The sequence below is a fragment of the Phascolarctos cinereus genome, unplaced genomic scaffold, assembly GCF_003287225.1.
Source record: "Phascolarctos cinereus isolate Bilbo 61053 unplaced genomic scaffold, phaCin_HiC Scaffold_4;HRSCAF=312, whole genome shotgun sequence".
In the NCBI taxonomy this organism is placed as follows: domain Eukaryota; kingdom Metazoa; phylum Chordata; class Mammalia; order Diprotodontia; family Phascolarctidae; genus Phascolarctos; species Phascolarctos cinereus.
Window position 1 is genome coordinate 391,937,899 of NW_027555847.1, and position 22,714 is coordinate 391,960,612.

Sequence of the window (22,714 nt, forward strand, 5' to 3'; positions counted from 1 at the left end):
GTCAAGTGGATAAAGAATGCCTGATGTCCAGATCATGACATGCAATAAAATGAGCAAGCCACAAGCACATACATCACTGGAAAAGCGCTAGAAATGAACAACGAACTAGGTGCAGAAATGAAAGATGAAAGTAGGCTGGGCTGTCTTTGAGAAACTGCACTGCCCTTGCAAGAATTCAAACTGCGTCCACACTGACAGCGGGAGGACTGAAAGGCCCGGGTCTCCCACAGGAGCATGTTCCTGGGTGCTTCCGTGACTTGCGATTAACCTGGGGAAACGACCCTCGCTGCCCGGGGCAGCGCAGCCGAGGGGGTGAGGGGAAGCCGCGGGGCTGTGTGGAAAACACTCGATGGAGAGGACGGGGAAGCCCCAGGCTTCTCCACGGTCCAGCGCCGGCCCGAGCAGCAGCGCACACAGTAGGGGCTTCAAACGTGTTGGCGGAACTAAACTGAACGGGACGGGGGTGCGGACCCCAGAGCGGGGAACCTGGGGGGGAGGGGGGACTCGCTCTCTCTCACCTGCGGGTCGTAGAGGACCACAGAGCGGCAGGAGCCGAAAGCCAAGATGCCCCCGGGTCCGGGGTCCCAGCGCACGGCGCCCCGCGCTCGGTTCGCGCTGCAGAACACGTGACACGTCTCCATCACGGGCGCCGCCATCTTGCGTTGGAGGGAGCTGTAGCTCCGCCCAGAAGAGGAGCACTTCCGGCCGCAGGGGAGGAAAACGCCTCTCTTTTCACTAGCGCGGCGGCTGGCACCTGCACTGCAGCATCTGGCGCCTGCGCCTCTTCCTGCTACCGGGGCGCGGCTTTCCCGGGTTTTGGAGTTTGCCGACCAGAGTGGGGAGGAGGAAAGCGCCGGGAGGGATGGAGAGCCTGGGATCTGGGAGTGATGCTTTACTGGCGTTGTGGTCCCGGTCTACCCGCCCCACCGACTGAGCTTTCGTCTGTTATAAAACAGGACTTCGTTCTAGCGGAATTCGGGGAATTGTGTCGCGGCTGGAAGGAGCATAGGGAAACATCGGTAAGTCACTGCCCAGCTCCAGTCTCGGAACCTCATCCGCGGGAAGTACCGCAGGCGACTCCAGCTCACCGTGTCCAAAACTGAGCTCCTCATCTTTCCCTCCCAAACCGATCCCCGAACTTCTTTATTGCTCCTGAGGGTACCAGCCCATCACTATTATTCCACGTATCCAGTCAGTTGCCAGATCTTGCTTCTGCTTTCACAGTGTGTCTTGCATCTGACCCATTTTTTCCATGCACAGAAGTCACCCACCACACACGTTTGGCCCCTAACCATTTTTCCCCTAGACTATTACAATATCGTCCTAACTGGATATTGCAAGAGATGGAAAGATAGAGATAAATAGATACACAGACAGATGCATAGATTAGATAGATACATAAATTAATTAGATGGATGGGTTGATGGATTAGATAGATGCTTTTTCATTTATTCGTTTATTCTTTTAATTAACATTAAGCGCCTACTGTGTGCCAGGGACTGTGCTAAGCGCTAGAGATAAAAAGAGGCAAAAGACTGTTCTTCCCCTCAAGGATCTTACAATCTAATGGGGGAGAAAACATGCAACCAAATATATACAAACTATCTACAGAATAAATAGAAAAAAATTTAAAAAGAGAAACCACTGGAATTAAAGCCAGATCTGAGCATTTTAAATAGCCCCTTCCTTCAAGATGAATATAAAATCCTCTTTTTGGCATTCAAAGCCATTTGCGATTTGCTAGCCTTTTGCAGTCTTCTTACACCGTACTCCCTCCCTTCCCCCCACATACTTTGCCATCGAGTGACAGCGGCCTCCTTGCTGATCCTCGAATATGATGAGCCATTCCATCTCCAAACTCCAAGAGTCTTCTCTAGCTGTTCTCTCCACCCACCCCGCCATGCCTGGAACCCTCTTCCTCCTAGCTTCCCTGTTTCCTTTAGCTGAAGTCCCACTTTCTGCAGGAATGCCTTCCAAGTCCTCTTTAATCTTAATGCCTTCTTACCCCCACTTTATCCTGTATGTATCTTGTTTGTACACAGTTCTTTCCCAGTTTTCACCCCTTGAAGAAGCAGAGTTTTGTTTTTTATATCTCCAGGGATTAGCACTCTGTGCCTAGCACATAGTAGGTATTTAAAAAATGCTAGTTTAGGGGCAGCTAGGTGGCACAGTAGATAGAGCACTGGCCCTGGAGTCAGTAGGACCTGAGTTCAAATCCTGCCTCAGACACATAACACTAGCTATGTGACTCTGGGCACCACAATTGCCTCATCAAAAAAAAAATGCTACCTCAAGTCTCCCTTCTCCCATCCATTCTCTACACAGTTGCCAAAGGGCTTCTCCTACAGTGCAGGTCTGATCATAAAATCCTATGGCTCCCTAGTGTCTATAAAGGGTCATACACATGTGCGCGCGCGCACACACACACACACACACACACACACACACACACGCACACACTCCTCTAGCCCTTCACAGCCTGTCTCCCACATACCAATTTATTATATACATTACTCTTCCCCACACACTCCAGTCTAGCCAAACAACTATCCTCAGACACTACATTATGCCTTTTCACAGGCAGTCCCCCATACCTAGAATGTGTTCAGTCCTCACCTCTGCCTCTTAGAATTTCTAGTTTTCTTCAAAGCTCAACTCAAATGCCACCTCTTACAGGAGTCCTTTCCTAATCTTCCCAGCTACTAAGAGTATCCTCTACAAAATCACTTTATATTTATGTTATCAAGTGACAGAAAATTATTCATACGATGACAGAAAATTGTTAATACCAAATGTACTATTACCAGCCAAGTCCTTTAAATGATCTAGTAATGTCAGAATTTCAGTAATATCTTCGCATTCCTACTCTTAAGATATTTACTCTTAATTAGGTTGAGCTACACTATACCCTAATTCCCACTCTGTGCCCTTTCCTTCTAAACAGTCAGCTTGCTGGCATGACCTGATGTTCTTAACTCTTCACCTGGGATTCATGAAATGAAGGGCAAAACAGCCAGAATGAAGTGGTTTTCCTTGCTTATACTGCTAGCAGTGGCTGCAATCTCGTGACCAGGCCTTGTTCCCTAATGTGATCCCTTCCCCCTTTTCTCCTAAAAGTTTAAGAACCTTTTCCTGTGAGTCTGCTGGTGGGATATCCCCCTGGGTGACAGGTTTGCTATGGTATTATCTCGATTAGAGACACTATTCCTCCACTCAGGAGTTTGATTTACTTCAAGACTTGACACAAGTCAACAAGCATTTACTAAGCTGTCACTTTGTGAAGTGAACTGTGCTAAGTACAGAGAATATCCCCCAAAAAATGCAGAAAGAAAGACAACCTACAACTTGCCCTCAAGGAACTTACATTCTAATGGAGGAAGACAACATATAAAAGGAAACCAAAATGAGCTAGGTAGGGGCTGACCAAAATACCCAATGAGAAAATCCAGAGTGCAGCCTAAAAATGAATGAAAGATTCCTAATACATTTGTATGTGGACATGTCTTTTCCCTGTAGAATTGGTACGCCATAAGAGCAAAATCTTTCATTCTGTCTTTGTATTCATCCATTGCAGAGTACAATGCTTGGCATACAGTAAGTGCTTAATATATGCTTGTTAACTGATTAAATGCCGCAGTAGAAGCAGCATGGCTTTGGAGTCAGAAGACCTGGACAAGGGTCCCAAATTTTCTGCTTATTCTCTCTGTGACGTTGAGCAAGTCATTTCCTTGGTGGTTGGTCTCCCTGCTTCTCTCCACTCCAATGTGCTCTCCACTTAGCTACCTAAAGTGTAAGTCCAACCATGGCACTTCCTCTCCCGTATTCAATAAACTCCAGTGGCTTCTTTTTACAAATATAACATCCTCTATTCGGCTTTGAAAGCCCCTCACAAGATGACCCCTTCTTACCTCTCCAATCTTCTTATTCTTGACTCCCTTCAATGTACTTTATACTCTAGCAGCACTAGCCTTCTTAATGTTCTCTGCTCACAATACTCTTCTCTTGATTCTATAGCTTTTCACCAACCAGCTGTCCTGCCTGGAATATTCTCTCCCTCCTCACCAGCGCCTCCTCAATCCCTTCAAGATTTAGCCCCAAGCCCACCTCCTGTAAGAGGTGGTCCCCTCCACTACTAGTGCCCTCCTTCAGGGGCTACCTCCCATTTACACTGTCCGTATCTTACTTGTATCTAGTTGTTCACACATTGTCTTCCTCATTAGAATGTCAGTCCCTTGAGGACAGGACCATGTTTTTGCCTTTCTTTGTATCTCTAGCACTTGGCACAGTGCCTAACACATACTAAGGGCTTGATAAATGTTTGGTGACTGACTTCCTCTCTTTGAGTCTCAGTTTCCTCCTCTGTAAAATAAGAGAATTGAACTAGATCATATTTAAGGTTTCTTCCAATTGTAAATCTTATGATTATACAGATGGAGGGAAACTGAGGAAACTGAGGAGTGGACAGGCATGGTGACTTGCTCAAGGTCATACAGTAAAAACACAGTGACAGATCTGAGATGAAAACAAAGCTATTTAAGCTGTACCATACTGCCTTGCATTAACCCCGCTACCTCACTACAAACAATGCCACTCACAAGAGTGGCATTTCCTTGGTGGTGAACACAAGAGTGTTCATATAGGAGAGAAAGAGGAGATGAGACTGGAAAGGTAAATCAAACATATGTGAAGAATTCAGAGAAACTTGGGAAGAGTTGTATGAACTGATGCAGAATGAAGTGAGAATAAAAGTTATGCAGTGACAATAATGAAAAGTAAAACATCAGGACTCTCATCAGTGCAAGGATTAATTTCAGAGGACTAACAGTGCCTCCCACCCCAAGAGAGAAATGGGGAACTATTGGTATAAAATGAGGCATACATAGTTAGACATGGCCTATATGTTGATTTGTTTTGTTTAACTATACTTCCTTGTGGCCAGAGAGGGTTTTCTTATGGAGTTCTGGGAGTCATTGGGAATAATGGTCTTTTAAAAAGTAGCTTCAATAAATCATATGCATATATACTTTTTTTATATGTACATATATTAAAATAATAATAGCTAACATTTATATAACACCTACTGTGTGTCAGGCACTTTACAATGATCTCATTAGAGCTTCACAACAACCCTGAAAAATAAGTGCTATTATGATTCTCCATTTAACTGTTGAGGCAACAGAGGCAAACAAAGGTTAAGTGATTTACCCAGGGTCACCCAGCTAGAAAGTATCTGAGGCCAAATTTGAACTCAGGTCTTCCTGACTCCAGGCTTAGTCCTCTATCCACTAGACCAAGTCTTAAGGCTTGATTATGAAAAGTATTGAGTGCTAACTTCAGGAGTTTGTACTTAATCTTGTAGATAGTGAGGAACCATCAAAAATCTCAGAGCAAGAAAATAACACTAGAGTAATAATAGTTAAGGAAGATTAATATATGACAGTAGTATACAGCAGTGTTGTCAAACTCAAATAGAAATAAGAGCTACTAAGCTGTATATAAGGACTCCTGCAGGCAGCATATTGATTTAGAAAACCACTTTTTAAAATTATCTATGCTCTAGCTATAGTATTTCTATTTTGTTAAATGTTTCCCAATTACATTTTAATCTGGTTCTGAGACACTACGGAGTTATTGCCAGCTGAGCCAGCAGCCCTAGTGTTTGACACCTTTCATATAGAGGTCCACATCCTGTGGATCCTATTGGTTGAAGGAAATGAGATGATTAACCTGAAGAAGACTGAGGGATGGGTGCAGGAGGGGGTGGGGTAGGGCAATGCAGCAGGACATGATAACTGCCTTCAGGAATTTGAAAGATGAGCACACAGAAAAGAGATTAGACTCCTATATACTTTAAGAGGGCAGAACTAGGAGAGAAAGGTAAAAACAGCCGGAGGTAACTTTTGGCTTAATGTTGGGAAAAACTTCGTAAAAATTTGAGCTGTCCAAATGTGAAATGATCTGCCAAGAGAGGTGATGGTCACTCTCACTGGAGGTCTTTAAAGAAAGGCCAGTGACCACTTGTGAGGAGTATTATAGTAGGAATTCCTTTTGGGTATGAGTTAGACTACATGGCTGCTGAAGGTTCTTCCAAATCTCAAATTCTGTGACTCTGTGCATTAAAAGATGAAACAGTTTTTGGTGGTAATGAAAGCCTGCACTAGGGTGGCAGCAGTAGGAACTGCAAGGAAGGAAAAAAGCGTTTATTAAGTTCCCACTATGTGGCAGGCACTGTGCTAAACGTTTACAAATATGGTCTATGTGACCTTTATAACAACCCTAGGAGATTGATGCTATTGTCATCCTCATTTTCCAGTTAAGGAACTGAGGCAGACAGAGATTTAGTGATTTACCCAGCATCACACAGCTAGTTAAGTGTCTGAAGTCAGAGCACTACCCACTGTACCACTTAGCTGACTCAAGGAGTAGTGACTGAATACAGGAAAAGGTTTGAGGAGGTATAGGGCAGAGGTGTCAAACATAGGACTTTCCCGCTGCTTGTGGTCCAAAATACTTTACAATGCACTCAGAATCAGATTAAAATATAATTGAGAACTATTTAACAAAATTTTAAAAAACACAATAAAACAGTTAATGTCACTTTTTAAAACAGAGTCAGTGTGCCACAGGGAGCCTCATATGCGGATTAGTGGTTCCTGTTTCTATTTGAGTTTGAAACCATTGGTATAGAGGAGGCACGACAAAGCAAGAAAGGAGAGATAATTGAGATGATTTGAACCTGGGGAAATAGAAGAATGGTACTACCAAGAATATAGGTAACTTGAGGTTGGGAATGGCAAGGCCAAGAGTCAAGAAAAGTTGTTTGTAGTCCTGGGTCTTCTACTAACTAGCTATTCAATCTTGGGCCTCATTTAACTTGCACAGGCCTGTTTCCTGTATGATGGATTTCTACCAACTAAACCATCCGTAAGCATCCAAACCCAAAATGCTATGATTTGGGCAAGCATCTTCATACTGGAGACGGAAGAAGTATTAACGTGACCTGGTGTTGCCGGAAGAAAGGGAGGAGGGACAAGGACAGTTTTGGAAGAATTGCCTCCATGTAGAGGGTAACCGAGGAACCAGTGAAAGACACCGAAGCGCACGTACAGAGGCAGGAGAGAAGCAAACGGAGGGGAGTTTGCAAGAGGCAGAGATGGATTTGAAAAGCATAATTCTTATGATTTTGGGGTTTCTGGTAACCTTCCAGCAAACGGGTGGGTGTAGAAGCTCGACCGAGGGGCATTAGAGAAGGCGTGGGTGGAGGGAGTGAGGTCAGCTGGCGTAGCACACATTTTCCATTAAGGAGCTGGACCAAGAAAGCCAGAAGGGATATGAGATTAAGAAAACCAGAGAGAGCCGCAAGCCTCAATCCCCTGGGAATGAAATCACCACTTCCCGAGGTTTTTTCATTTTCCTGCCTTTCTCAACACGAGCACACACACATACCCCCTGCGGGCGGAGTGGGTGTAGCAAAGAGGAGTAGAAGCATACTGATCCCAACTAATTAAAGAGACAATTTTCTACAGCTCCGCCCCCTCCCTGAGCCGGCGAGGTCGCCAGCGCTCTGGCAGCGCATCCTTTCGGCAGCTTCTAAAACCCGGAAAAAGACGTGGACGGGACCGCGCCGGCCGCACGGCGCATGCGCAGAGCCCTGCCCGGTCTGGGCAGCTAGGGGCCGGCCTCGGGGCTGGCCGGACGCCGCAGGTGAGGAGCCGTCCTCGTGGGGCTGGATGTGCGGCCTCCGGGGCTTCCTGGCCGACGCTTGGGCGCCTTCCCTTGTTGGGCCAAAAAGCGGGCCGCCCCCCGCCCCCCGACCGGCCGGTGTGGGCATCGAGAGCGGGCGGCCTCGGCCCCCGGCGCGCAGCCCCCGAGTTGGGTGGCGAGCCTTGGGGAGGCTGCGGGCCGGCGATGGAGGGAAGAGGAGCGGGAGGGGATGTGGGTGGGGACGCGGAGGGCGGGAAGGGGGGGGCGCGGTGCGCGTGGGGACCTCGCGCCGTCGCTGCTTTGTTTCCTGGGAGCAGCCCCGCCTTCGGGACACAGTTGGAATTGGGAGGGAGTACGGGAAGCTGAGCCCCCCAGGTGTGTCCGCTCGTCGCCCGAAAGCTGGAAGGAGCCTTGGGGGGGCTCGTCTGCATCGGGGTGACTTTATGCGAGGCCCTCGAACGGGCTGTTCAATGGTTTAATAACCCTGTGTCAATCTTAATTGGTTTCCTTTGTAATCCTGTTGTTCTGTGTATTTAATAACTTGGGGTCCGTTGGTTTCAAAAAAGGTTAAGAATCCATCCTCTAAACCTAGTTTCACAGGCGAGGGAATAGACCAGAGCCCACGCAGCCAGGGCAGGGAAGGTTTACTTATACGAATTTTATACCTATATGCCACATAGACTGACACTGTTTTCTGTATTTTCTCCCTCTCGTAGAATGTAGACCAGAAGCTGCAGGGAATACTTCAGTGAGATAACAGTTCTGACACCATTTACTTGAATGTGTGTATTTTCATCTCTCATAGAATACAGAATAGAAGCTGCATCATCACGGGGCAGATTGAAGTGAGATAAACAGATCTATTGAAGTATTACTTCACTGTGTCTAGCTCCTTGCAAGTTGTAATTGTTTCATTCTTTGTACTAGTATCCTTAGGTATAGCACGGTGCCTGGCATATAGCAGGCACTTAATAAATTACTTATCGAATGATTCTTATTCCTCCCAACCCCTGGAGAATGTTAGTAGCTTGAGCTCTAGGACGGTTTTTGTTTGTACTACAACTTAGCTCAATGGCTTGCACTTTGTTGGGGGGGCATGGGTGATCTCTGAGCGTTCTGAACTTGGAATTGGAACCCCCTGGTGGGAAACCACTTCTCTTGTGGATAGGAAGCTGATCTGTAACTTAGAATTAGGACACTAAGTTAAGTGATACCCTTGGTGACAAAATTAGTGCGAATCAAAGGCAGTACTTGGACATTAGCCACTAGGGGTTAGTATTTAATTTTTATTTAAATACAGGAGAGTTATTGCTCTCCATAACTAATTGGGAGGGGTTGATTTATTGGACTGGGAGGCTTCAAGGGGATTATCTTAAAAGGTAGCCCAAAGTTTTTGAAAAGTGTGGAAGGAGAGGAGATACTTCTCCCTAATGTGAATAGAGAAGGTGTGTGGTTTTTGGAAGCATTTGGGGGAAGAGACAGTGCTCTTTTTAGTGTAGAATAGTTTTTGCTAGGATGTCATTGTAAGGTAATGGGAAAGTTGTTGAGTGAATAGACTTGAGGTCCTTTTCCTAGAACTACATAGCACTGTGTGGAGGGGGCAAGGCAGAAATTAGGCTGTTGCTGCCTTCCTGTGTCTGGAAGGGAAGAGGAAAAAATATGACAGTCCCCAGCCTACATTGTATTTGCTTAATGAAAGGTCCTAAAAGCTGAAACTGTATGGTTTTATCTAGTGCTGGTCTTTCTTTCAATTAGTTCAGCACAAATTGCTCTCCAATTTTCTTTAAACCTCTTTCATTTTCTTTTGCCCCATCTTCCTTTTCCTTTTTCTCTTTGCTTCTCTGCTTTTATCTTATTTCTCTCTTTTCTTCAAGGCTCTTTTCAGTCCTCTTCCTGTAATCCTCTTAGAGATTCTGTCAATCCACAAGCATTTATTAAGCACTTACTATGTGCCATACACTGCCGAAGAGCTGGAGATGCAAAGAAAGCCAAAGGTCCCTGTCCTCAAGGAACTCATTCTGATGGGAAGGACAACATGCAGACAATGGTGTATATAAAAGGCATATGTACATTGTACATAGGAGTCAGATTCAGAGGGCAGGCACTTCAGAGATGGTAAAAAGGGAGAGACTGGGAACAGTCTCCTACAGAAGATGGGATTTGAGCTGAGTCTTCAAGGAAATGAGGAGTTAGAGATGAAGAGGGAGAGCATTCCAGGTATGTAGGACAGCCAGTGAAAAGTCAGGGATTCAGAGGCATGAATATCCTCACTGTGCTCAGAGAGAAGTGTTTGCATTTCAGAGAGAAGTGTTTGCATTTTTTGGGGGGTCTTTATCTTTTCAGTGGTCTGCTTTCTGTGATTTAGAAAAGGGAGGACATTTCTCAAGCTGGACTGAACCACTGAAATATTTTCCTAAATGTTCTAACCTCCAGTCTTTGCATTCTAACCAGCCATACAAGCTACATCAACAGTAATGATCCTAAAATTTTTGCTTTTATAATTTCTCTTTCTTACTCAAGGACTTCAGGTTCCCCAATCAAGTGCAAAATTCTCTCAGGCCTTTTAATGCTCTTCAAGATCTGCCATCTATCCATCCAATGCTGTTTCTTTAATATTCTTTTTATTTTCTGCCCTGCAAAGCAGAATGCCTCGATTAAATTCATCCTCCTTTTCCTTGTGCAAATCTTAGTCCTCTCTTCTGTTGCTTTTTTTGCAATGCCTATCTTTATTCTGTGTATCTAAATCTTATCTATTTTTCAAGGCCTACCCAAGCCCACATCAATCTATCCTTAACTCTGAGGTTCTTAAGTGTGTGTGTGTGTCTGTGTATGAGAGAGAGAGAGGGGCCCATTTGACTGTCTGGACCCCCTCCCAGTATAATGTTCATTGTCTGCATTCATAATTAAGGGAAATGCTAAATTTGATTTAGGTTAGAAAAATAAAGGTGTCTTTTCCCCTTCCAATTTCACAGACCCCTTGAAATCTCTCCATGGACCCCAGGTTATGAAGCATAACTTCTGTTGTACTATAAGTTAATACTACTAAATCTGGTTAGCACTTAATTGTTCTTTAGTATGCTTGGTAATTTCCCAGCTAGATTGTAAACTATGTCTATATGACTTCTATACTCCTCATAGCATCAAAAAGTACTGGATACACAGAGGTTCAATAAATGCTTGGTAATTTACTGTTTGTGCCATATAATTATATTGCCGCCATATAATATTTAAAGATCATGAGAATGGTTCCTAGCTTACTGGGTGGACTAGGATTTGGCACAGGATGAGAAGGCATGGTTTCAGCCTACACCATGGAAAAAAAAGTACTTAACTTCAAGGAGATCACATATCCATTGAAGGATTACTTATCTGTGTTTATATTTTATTCCCAAATAGAATATAGTCTTCAGGAATGATTTAATTTGACTTTGTGTCCCCAACATTTAAATAGATGCTTAATAAATATATTTGTATACTTTTTCAAGCACATGATTTTTGAAACCCATTCCTACTGTCTTATCAAAGACAAGGAATAACCATATTTTTTTCTCCCTTTGTTATAGGAAACTACAATGGAGAAGACATTTTCTGCGGCTCTGCTCTTCACATTAGTCATATCAGTGTTAGGTAACCATCATGGAATGGAACCAGAAAAAAGTATTCCCAATTGGACAACTAGTATTAATGTTGATTTGGCAATTGTTACTCAGCGGCAGCACTTACAGGAACTTTTCCATCGATATGGCGAGAATAATTCCTTGACAGTTGAAGGATTTAGAAAATTGCTTCAGAATATAGGCATTGATAAAACTAAGAGAATTCATATAAATCATGACCATGATCATCACCATCATCACCATGGTACCACAAATAAAAATATTAAGAAAACCGTGTGTCCAGATCATGAATCTGGTGGTACAATTAAAGATACCAGGAATAGCCAGATTAAAGGACTACACAAATCAGAAAATATTGAGAGTCAGCCAAGCATTTTGGTCAAGGACAGTGTTAGTGAGATGACCACAGCTATTTACAGCACTGCCATAGAAGGAAATCATTTCCTAAAGACCAGGAAACAGCTTCTACCCAAAGATTTGAACAGTTTCTTGGCACCCAATACTACAGAGGGTAATGGTGTGAGCTTGCTGGCAAAAGAAAAAGCAAATGAATCTGTTGTGAATGAACCAGACCGAGGAGGAAGCTCTATATATTCTAAGCATTCCAACCAAAACGTCCAGGAGGTAAGATTAATTTTGTTTATTGTTTTTAACTAAACATGCTGAGTGGTATGCCACTGTGGACTTTGGCATTAGAAGGGAAAAGGAGGATAGGCACTGAAAATGTTACTTCTCAGTTTTGCCCTAGTTTGACCCTTCCTACAACTCTTAAGTTCATTTATAACAAAATAAGGTTGTCTTTACTTCAGTCAGAGAAAGGTTTTTAATTAATGGACTATTTGGCAAGCAGATAAACAGAGCCTTAGATATAGAAATTACTACTACATGTAATTCAGTGGGAAAGTGAAGTGTTATAATTATCTGAGTAAAAAGTAACTTTTAACTAGTATAGTCAACAAAAATTCAAATCTGTGGAATTTTAAAGAGCTAAATTATTAGCTACATTTTAATAAATGAAAGTATTATAGTTTGAATTCATATTACTATAGTAACATCTTATTAAGTACTGGTAAAGGCTGTTCTGTAGTATCCTGGCTTACAAAGGGTGAGTTTCAAAGTATCTGATATAAAAGTTGAGACAATTTGAATGATCAAGTAGTTTACCTAGAAAAGCATTGAGGCCAATAGTTTATTTTTGAGAGAACCTTCTCCTGAAAATAAACTAATATTTAAAGTAGATGCTTTTTTTTTCTATTGCATATGTTTTTAAAAAATTACTTGCCTGCTCTTCCTGAAAGATATCTGTAAGATTTTATTCTGACAGCTAACATTTTCATGGCACTTTTAAGTTTGCAAAATGCTTTACTTATATTGTTTCATTTTGTTCACACAGCAACGCTGTGAGGTAGGTCCTATTGTTATCCTCATTTTACACACGAAGAAACTGAGCCTGAAGGAGATTAACTGACTTGCCTAGGGTCACATAGCTTGTAAGTGTCTGAGGCAGAATCAATTCAGCATTCTCTCCATTAGGCCACGATGCTGCCTGCTTGACCAATATTAATTCTATTCACCAAAGAGAGACAGATGGTAAATAAGTATTTTCAGGGTCAAACTAAAGCTATTGTAGGAGAAATGTCATGATAAATGTTTATTAGGATGAATAACCAGTATGTTAAGCCCTTGTTAAAATTACCATTTATCATAAATCAACGGATTTTTTTTTTGCGAGGCAGTTGGAGTTAAGTGCCTTGCCTGGGGTCACACAGCTAGTGTCAAGTGTCTGGTCTGAGACTGGATTTGAACTCAGATCCTTCTGACTCCAAAGCCAGTGCTCTATCCACTGCATCACCTAGCTGCCCCTAATGAAACAGATTTCTTAAGGCAGCTTCTCACTATCTGTAAATAGAGAATTATTTGATAGTAGGTGACTAACAAGTTAATTCAGATTTACAAGTGAGTAGGATGTAAATCATAACTAAATTAGGTAGAATCTTAGACTTTAAAGCAGGAAGTGACTTTTAAGAACATCCAATCCATTGAACTCATTTTACAGATGAGGAAACTATTCAAATTCAAGGGGGAGAAGAGGCTTGTCTAAAACCACACATTAGTGACAACAGGGACTACCACTGTAGTTGCTTGACTCCCAGCCTATGGAAAAGTTGACTCAGCCTTGCATATGCCAGTTCATCCAGCCGCCTGTTCACTCAAGCTTTTTCTCCAGATGAATGTATGTTATATAGCAGTGGTATCAAACTCAAATAAATATGGGGGCCACTAAATGATACCTAAGGATCTCTTTGGGAAGCGTGTTCTTAGAAAATCACATGTGAACATTATCTTTGTTGTATTTTTATTTTGTTAAATATTTCCCAATTCCATTTTAATCTGGCTCTATTGTGGGCAACTTTTTTGACACATCTGCTGTAAACTAGGTTAGTACTATTTGCCTGTGAATTTCAGATGCTTCACAAGAAACAGGAAGAAGCTGATTCCATTAACTGAGTGTTACAACATCTCATTAAAGTGTCACCCATGGCCTGTTTGGCCGTAAGTACCTCCTAGTGTCTGTACTTCATTTCAGGGTGTGTGCCTAAATTCTGAAAACAAAATTAATTTAGAGTCACTTGAATTTAAACAATTTTCCATATAATCTTTTTAGCAGGAATGTAGGGTTCTCATATAACAAAAAGCTTGTGGTTTGTTTTTTTTCCAGGTTCCATACTATGGTAATGCCTTTTGTAATTTGAAATGTTTTGTCTTCATTAGTGTTTCAATGCATCAAAACTTCTCCAGTCTCATGGAATGGGCGTACAAGTATTGCTGAATGCAACAGAATTTAATTATCTTTGCCCAGCTATCATCAATCAGATTGATGGCAAATCCTGTATAGTTCACGTAACCAGTGAAAAGAAGACTGAAATCCCTCCCAAGACCTATTCTTTACAAATAGGTAAGGTGGAATTATGCTCTTCAGCAGCTTTGTTTAACTCTGGGGGTAGTATAGTAGGAAAGAGGGAAGAGATAGAAAATGTATTCTGTGAAAAATTATCAAATTAAAAAAATAGGCTGGATATTTTTATAATACAAAATTTAAAATTCAGGAGACTTTTTTTTTTTAAAGAAAATTCATTTATGAGACAGTATTGTCCAATGGAAAGAGTACTGGTTTTGGAATCACAAGACTTGGTCTTCCTAAATTTAATGCTTCCTATCACTATGATATAGTACAAGTCACCTCATTTCCTTCTGCCTCAGTTTCCTGACCTGTAAAATGAGAAAAGTGGACCAGAATTAGATGGATACAAGCAATATGATATCAGTTATACATGTGAAGTCATGTAAAACATTTCCGTATTAGCCATGTTGTTAAAACAAAACCAACAATAAATAGCAAGAAACATAGAGTTGGGGAAAAAAATATACTGCAGCCTGCACTCAGAGTCCATCAGATCTCTCTTTGGAGATGATTAGCATTTTGCGTCATGGGTCTTTTGGGATCGTCTTGAATTATTGTATTGATCAGAGTAGCTAAGTCACATTTAATCATTGTTTCAATATTGCTGTTACTGTGTATTGTGTTCTCTTAGTTCTGCTCACTTTATTTTGCATCAGTTCATATAAGTCTTCCCGAAACTATTTTTGTCCTTTGTCATTTTTTGTAGCACAATAATATTCCATCACCAGGCACCTAGGTGGCATAGTGGATAGAGTATCTTCCTGAGTTCAAATGCGGCCTCCAACACTTACTAACTGTGTGACCCCTAGGCAAGTCATTAACCCTGTTTGCCTCAGTTTCCTCATCTCTAAAATGAGCTGAAGAAGGAAATGGCAAACCACTCCAGTATCTTCTGCAAGAAAACCCAAAATGGCATCACAAAAGAGTGAGACAGGACTGAACAACAACTATCCAAAAAGTATAATGACCTGCCCTGAGGGGTGGGGTTTCCTCCACCTTCAGAGACTAGACAGTTATTGTTAGGTATGTTTATGGTGGGGATTCTTTTCTTGTATATGTTAGAATAAACAGCCTTTAAGCTCCTTCCATTCTCAAATTTTGTGTTTGTGTGATGTGTCCTTTGCTCCTTATGACCTAATTGTGAAAATTTCCCATTCTAAAAATTTTTTTTTTCAATTAACAAAAATTTACCTTCTCTTCTTTCCATTTTCCCTTCCCCTTCCTCTCCCCCAACACCATTGAAAAAGAAAAAAGAAACACATGCATAGTCAAGCAAAACAAATTTCCAAATTGGCCATGTCCAAAAATATATATCTTAGTCTGCATCCTGAGATCATCACTTCTCTGCCAGGAAGTGGGAAAGCATGTTTTATTGATGGGTCCACTACAATTATGGTTGGTCATCATGTTGTTTAGAGTTCTTAAGTCTTCCTGTTGATTGTGAAAGCAGCTATTATGTGGATATATAATTCTTAAAAGTCATATTAATAGCTACTGGCATTTACATAATATTTTAATGATTACAGAGTGTTTGCCCTGCAATGACCTTCTGAGCTCAGTTCTGCAAGTATTATCTGCATTTAACAGATGAGGAAATTATGTCGATTAAGTGATTTGCCAGGTACTTAATAAAATGATTGGTGAATTGAAATACTTAGGTTCAAAGAACTCTTGTCAAAAGAGCAAGAACATTCATCCTGGAAAGCATAATAATTTCTTTCCAGCCTGGGGCTGGTCTTAACAATGTAAACTTTCATTTAAGAACTCTCTGGTTAAGAATATGGGCCTGAAAATATTTTTCAACAGATTTGTTATTTCACCACAGCTTTAGTCATAATAATAGATAACATTTATATAAGGCTTTAAAGTTTGAAAAGCACTGCACAAATATGATCTCATTTTATCTTCATAATAACCCTGGAAGGTAGATGCTGTTATTTTCTCCATTTCACAGATGAGGAAACTGAGACGGAGGTTGTGATTAGCCCAGGTCACATAGCCAGTAATAGTCTGAGACTGGATTTGAACTTAGGTTTTCCTAACTCTAGGTCCCGTACTTTGATGCATTTTGTCTTGTAGCTGCTGTCCTTTGACCTTAGTTGTGAAAGTCAAGAAAATAAATAAGTAACTTGAACATTAACTGCATGATTACCTTTTGTGTGTGTTTTGTTTTAACAGCTTGGATTGGTGGATTCATAGCTATTTCCATCATCAGTTTCCTTTCTTTGCTTGGTGTCATCTTAGTACCCCTGATGAATCGTGTGTTTTTCAAGTTTCTTCTAAGTTTTCTTGTGGCATTAGCTGTTGGGACGTTGAGTGGTGATGCCTTTTTGCATCTTCTCCCACATGTAAGTAGTATCAGCCCATTTTAACATATTTTATTCTGTATTGACAGTGATTGTTCAGAGATTGTCTTTGAATGTTTATTTACTAAAATTGTTTGCATCTAGTCATGGACATGCTAGAAATTTGATTTTTGATGATATAATGTAATTTTGAAATACATTAGACATTACTAACTTGTATACACAAGTTTTCATGCTTTTTCCTTTTTTTTTTTCTTAAGGAAATTTACTAAGGATAAGCTAACGTTTTGGATTTTTAAAAAATATTAAAAGGAGATTGATAGAGGAATGTGGGCCACAAAATTCCAGTCAGCAACTACTAAGACAGGAGTCTGAGCTGTAATCGATTGCCCTAAGCCATCCAATTCAAGACCTTCCTGTCTGCCTAGGATCATTGTGCCCAGAGGCTGAGGGATTTTATAGACCTTAGGATAGTCTCTGGGAAGTCCCCTAGCCCTTGGCAGAGTTCTTCAGAACTGTGGAAACTCCTATGATTGGTTAAGCCTAGAAGCCTAGAAACTCTCATAATTGGCTAAGGGCGATCCATCAGATATAACTACTTTGTCAGCAGGCATTTCACGAGTTATTAGCTATGTTGGGCTTTCCTTTTGTCAGCTTATCAGGGATTTTCCATTGTTCTAACAATAGTGTTTGACCAGCTGTTTCCTAGGGACTAAAGAAGTTGTGGTTTTAAAGCACAAGGTTACAAGGAAGGGGATGGTAATGATTCATCAAGGTGAAAAGGCAAATGATTTTTATTACAAGCCCAGTACTTGGAGGGGCAGGAGGGATGGTTAGTGCAGTAATTATATTCTTACTGCATTCTTAACTAACAGTATGAATCTGATTTTTTTTTATGAATCTATCTGATTAATCAAATACAGTTAATATAATCAACAGTACATGGTGGTTTAATCAATCATAACTCTTATCCTAACAGCGTTAGCTAACCATAATTATCTTGCTCTTAATTCTGTTCTGCTTAATTCACTACTAGAATCACTGATACCCCTCAAATCACAATGAGTTGAATAAATGTTGATTAAATGAGTAGGTATATCAAAATTATCATTGCAGGAGGAATTAAGTTTAATTACTTTTGTAGCTTTAAGCTTTGATACTAGTGCAAGCATAGCCACTTGAGAGAGGCCTGCACTGGGAACATTTTTCTTCCCTTTTAGTGTTAAGTGCTATTGGTTATTAAATAAGTGACCGAAGTTGTTTGTTTTTGGAACAAATAATTATTTTCTATGATGTGACGATGTCTCAGATGTATGTAGTGTGCAGGAATTTCTTGTGTTTATCTAAAACTTAAAACACCCTGGAAGCAGGAAAAGCTTGTATTATTTCAGTTTTGGCACCTAAGGAGACTGAGGCATAAAACTGACATGACTTGCATTAGATCATATAGCTAGTTAATAGCAACAGAGGTTTTCCAATTCCTTATCTTACATCTTTTCATTAGAACTTGGCAAGGGAGATGCTATTATCCTTTCTATTTTTACTTATAAAAGAAAACCCAGAGAAATAAGTCATGCAGAACCCATGATTTATATGGGTGCTTCTTGTATTTGCAAATATTTACATTTGGGTTCAAGCCACAATCCGCCTTATTAAGACTCTCTGCTCTTGATGTGTTTTAGTATTTTGTGATCCTTCATTATTTGTAATGTGACTGTTTTGAAAAATAAAAAATGCACTAGAGTTCAGTATCCATCATAATTTTTCTTCTTGACTACCTAATTGGTGATATCTTACTAACGGGAAAAACAAGCATCAGTTATTATTTACTAATTTGCTTGTTGGTAGTGGTTCATAAGCGAAACCTTGCAGTTTACAGAATACCTTGGTTATAACAGCTTTGCATAACAGGGCAAACATTTTCATCCCCATTTTGCAAAACAGGAAACTGAGGCTCAGTGAAATTAAGTGACTTGTAAGGATTATATTGAAAAATAAGTTGGGGAAGAGGTGGCAGACTCAGATCAGCTGATTCCAAAGCCTCTGCTCTTTGTTCCCCTTCCTGTGCTTCAATAAGTGTATACAGTGGGTAAAGTAGTGTTTTGTAAGGGAAGAAAGCAACAAATGTTTCAGAGGGTTTAATACTTATGTAAATATTCTTTGAAATGTGGATTTTAAGAAAATGTATTGGGGGGCAGCTATGGATAGAGCACCGGTCCCAAAGTCAGGAGCACCTGATTCAAATTCGGCCTCAGACCAAACACTTGACGCTTACTAGGTGTGTGACCCTGGGCAAGTGCTTAACCCCAATTGCCTAAAAATTAAAAGTTTTTAAAAAATGTGTTAGACAAAATTGGCATGCAATGAACAGATCATGCGAATTTATTTAGATAAACTGACTTAAACCCCAAAGTTTTGTAGCTCTTCGCTCCCTGTCATACTCCTCATTTCCAGGAAAGCTCCTGGAGCAGTCTTCTTTCCTTCCCACTTATCCAGTGCTTGGTAAAAGATTTTGGTTTTCTTTTCAGCTTTTAGATTATTTAGTTTTTAAAACTTTTTGCATAAATGGTTGTTAGCTTTATGTGTACATTTAGTGAGGTTACAGTCAGTGAAAAAGGTGAGTTCTTTAGCAAATTTTAATAAAGTAAATTGACTTTTTACACTTTCTTTTTTACTTACTAAGTCATTCTCAGAGGAACGTATCACTATTTCAAAATGTCATAAGTCTCACACTGGCTGTAAAGTCTTTAATGTCTGACAAATAATGGGAAGTTGCCACTGCATTCTCAGGGTGCCCCAAGTCCTAGTCCTTTGCGAACAGCAAGCATAGAACTCTCTTTTGAAAAGTTGTGGTGATTCTACTGCTTGTCAATGAGAACATCTTTTGTATCTAAAAGAATGATTCTTAATGTGTATGCTTTAGACCCCAGAAATTGCCTTTGTCTTTTTTTAAGTTTTTTTGCTCTGAAATTCACAAGTGTCAAATGAAGTGAGCTTTTCTGTATACAAAGTAGAACAGAAGAAGAGGATTAAATATGAAGCTATTACACTTAGCTTACTTTTCCTTTTAAGTATGTAGTAAAGTCAACTTGTAATTTTCACAGCTATTCTGCTTCTCTCATTTATTTCTGTTTTCTTCTCTGCATTTTAAAAATTCTTCAGTGGTCCTCTTATTTTCTTTTTTGGTGATCCTATTGCTATTTTCTCCCTCACCTTGAGAACAAAACCTTATAATACTCATAGTGAAGCAAAACAAGTTCCCACATTGACTATGTTCAGAAATTTATTTTGAGCTTGCCAGTATCACTAAGTTCTCAACAGAACAGAAAATCTATCACTGGTGTCAAACTGAAAAAACATCCTTGTGGGGTACATATTGACTTAGAAAATCACAAATTAACTTTATGTTGTATTGTATTTTTATGTATTTTGTCAAACATTTACCAATTATATTTTAATCTGATTCTGGCCAAGTCAGCAAGTCTGACACCTCTTCTCACATGCTTATGTTTGTTTCAAAAACTGTTTTCTTATGTGCGTAACCACTGTACACAGTTGCAATACACCTACATAGATCAGCCTCTATATTCAGGGTTCATACTGCTCAGTGCCTCACAACTTCATAAAGCTTAAAATTCCTGACCTGCTGGCAAGCCAGGAATAGAGCCCTGAACCCTAGAATTGGGTAAATGTGCTTTTGTAAACCCCGTAACATTAGCTAGTTTTTGATAAATACTGAATGTCTAATATGGATGATAACATTGGGATTAATTAGCATATGAATTGTAAACAAACTCCAGACTTTCTGCCAGATAAGTTTCAGTCTTTGAAAAGTGTATTCTTTGGGCATATATTTGCAGAGGTACATGTTGTAATACCTCACTTATCTTGTTAAAGAAAAAACTTTTAACATGTCAGAATTTTCTAGATAATTGAAGTACATAATCCTTTAAATGTAGGAATAACATTTTAAAATGAATTAAATTTTTGAAGATGCATGAGAAACAGCTTCCTGGATAGAATTTGACTTTTTTATAAAAACAGGGTCATTGTTGCGAGCATTATAGTAATGCTCTGTGTGAATTTATTTTGCTTGATTATGCTTCTTCATTATAAGGGTTTTATTTTTGTTTTATTTTTTCTGTTTTCAGTTGGAAGGGGGTGGGAGGAAGGTGGGAACAGCAATAGTAATGCCAATAAATGAAAAGAAAAAAGAAGAGGGCTACAGAAACATTTTTAAAAGTGCACAGAGAAGAACAGAAGGAAGCACAGATCAGCTGTGAAAGTCATGGGCTTAAGATCTGATGTTTTTTAAAAAAAGTGTTATGGAATGAGTATTAATAGCTTCATATACATATGTGTGTGTGTGTGTGTGTGTGTGTATAAATAAAATCCTTTTTGTGTTCTACTTCACATATAGAAATACTTATTGTGTTGGGGGGGTGGAATTCAAAAAACTCCAGATTATTTGTCCAGTCAAAACCCAAAGCATTATCTTCAGAAATGCTGTTTTACTGTTCTCAGTGTCCTTTAATTTAGCATTAACATTGAGAAACATTCTGTCATATTTTGGAATCACAGATACAGTGAACCAATAAAACGTAAGCTCCCTTCACTCAAGGAGGTTAAAAAGATGAAAAGAAAAGCTCCAAAAATACCAAACTGTTTATTGGCAATATTTTTTGTAGTAGCAAAGAATTGTAAGCAAAATGAGTGCCTAGTGAATGAAGAATAGCTAAATAAATTGTGAATGTGATGGAATATTGCTTCACTGTCAAAAACAATAACTCCCAATGATAAATATGGAGAAACATGTGAAGACATTTATAAACTGATACAAAGTGAAATAAGCAGACCCAGGGAAACCATCTGCAGTGACTAACACAGTGTAAATTGAAAGAGCATTAACAGTAAAACAATCAAAACTGAATGCTGATAAATTATAATGACCAAATTATAATGACTCCACAGAATAAGGATGAGAATATATACCTTTTGGAGAAGTGAGGGCATTGTAGGTGTGGAATCCTGCATAGAATGTTAGACTTGGTTGATATCTTGGGAGATGTAGCTGAGCTGTTTTTCCCTTATTTTTCATTCTGTGTTATGATGGAAAGCCCTTAGAGAGTGGAAGGGAAGAGGGATATATTGAGAGATGTTGGTGACATAAAAACAAGGTACTAAGATACTTTAAAAGGGGGGGGGGAAAGCTCCTTGGGCATGTACTGGTTTTGTTTTCTTTCTGTATCTACAGCACCTAGCACAGTGCTTGGCATATACTAGGCACTTAGTAAGTGCTTGTTGACTGAATGACCGCAGGCATGTCAATTTCAGTTCTCTTTCTACTGTTATATATATACTTTTATGGAGTGTAAAGAAGTGATAGGTTTTTTAGAGCTATAAAAGACCTTTATCTGATCCAGGAAGATTCCTAAAAAAATTTGGGGGCCTATTTAAGAATCTTTCATCATTAGAAGATATGCTTCTATAGAAATGATGTCAGGACATACAGCTTAATATTTCAGGTGCAAACAACATTAACAATTGAATCTAAAATATTTTAGTAACATAAGGTCTTACAGGATTGGTGCCTTCCTTATGGCTTAATTTTCTCATCAGATCCCTCATCTGGTAGGGGTATGGACTGGAACTTTGATTATATTGGTATAAGGAACTTTGGGGTGAAGAAACTCCCTCTACTCATGCAGATTATCGTCTCTGTAACTTGTAACATTTCAGATTCCTGAATAATTTCCCAGTCTATATGTTATCACTGAGGCAGTATTGCAAGCAGAAAGATAGTAAAAATGACCAGATACTAACCCTGCCTTACATAAAGTAAATTCCAAAATTGAATAATATGCTGTCCTCAGGTTAGTCTATGGTTCTGAAATGTCTTTTTTTTTCCTTTTCCCTCTTTTTTTTTTAAATTGATGAGGCATTTGGGGTTAGGTGACTTGCCCAGGGTCACACAGCTAGTAAATGTTATGTGTCTGAGACCAGATTTGAACTCAGGTCCTCCTGAATTCAGGGCCAGTGCACCACCTAGTTGCCCTTCTGAAATGTCTTTTCAAAATATAGGAGATGATAGAACTTCTAAAAGTCTTCATGCATCCATGCATTAA

General features: G+C 40.0%; 2 protein-coding genes across 4 annotated transcripts in view; one reads left to right on the forward strand and one right to left on the reverse strand.

Annotated features, from left to right (window-relative positions):
- ELP2 (elongator acetyltransferase complex subunit 2) overlaps positions 1-656 on the reverse strand; it is a 51,602-nt gene extending 50,946 nt beyond the window's left edge. Inside the window, 1 exon segment of the mRNA XM_020985694.2 lies at positions 519-656. Within this exon segment, the coding sequence (XP_020841353.1) occupies positions 519-656 (138 nt within the window).
- An 88-nt stretch (positions 657-744) lies between these two features.
- SLC39A6 (solute carrier family 39 member 6) overlaps positions 745-22,714 on the forward strand; it is a 51,871-nt gene continuing 29,901 nt past the window's right edge. For 2 of the 3 annotated variants that reach the window (XM_020985696.1, XM_078153289.1), the window contains exons 1-4: positions 745-1,019; positions 11,268-11,945; positions 14,094-14,277; positions 16,462-16,631. In XM_020985696.1, the coding sequence (XP_020841355.1) occupies positions 888-1,019; positions 11,268-11,945; positions 14,094-14,277; positions 16,462-16,631 (1,164 nt within the window). In that variant the 5' untranslated portion in view covers positions 745-887. Of the gene's footprint in view, positions 1,020-6,882; positions 7,705-11,267; positions 11,946-14,093; positions 14,278-16,461; positions 16,632-22,714 lie in introns of all 3 variants that reach the window. The other variant, XM_020985695.2, reaches the window with a different exon arrangement.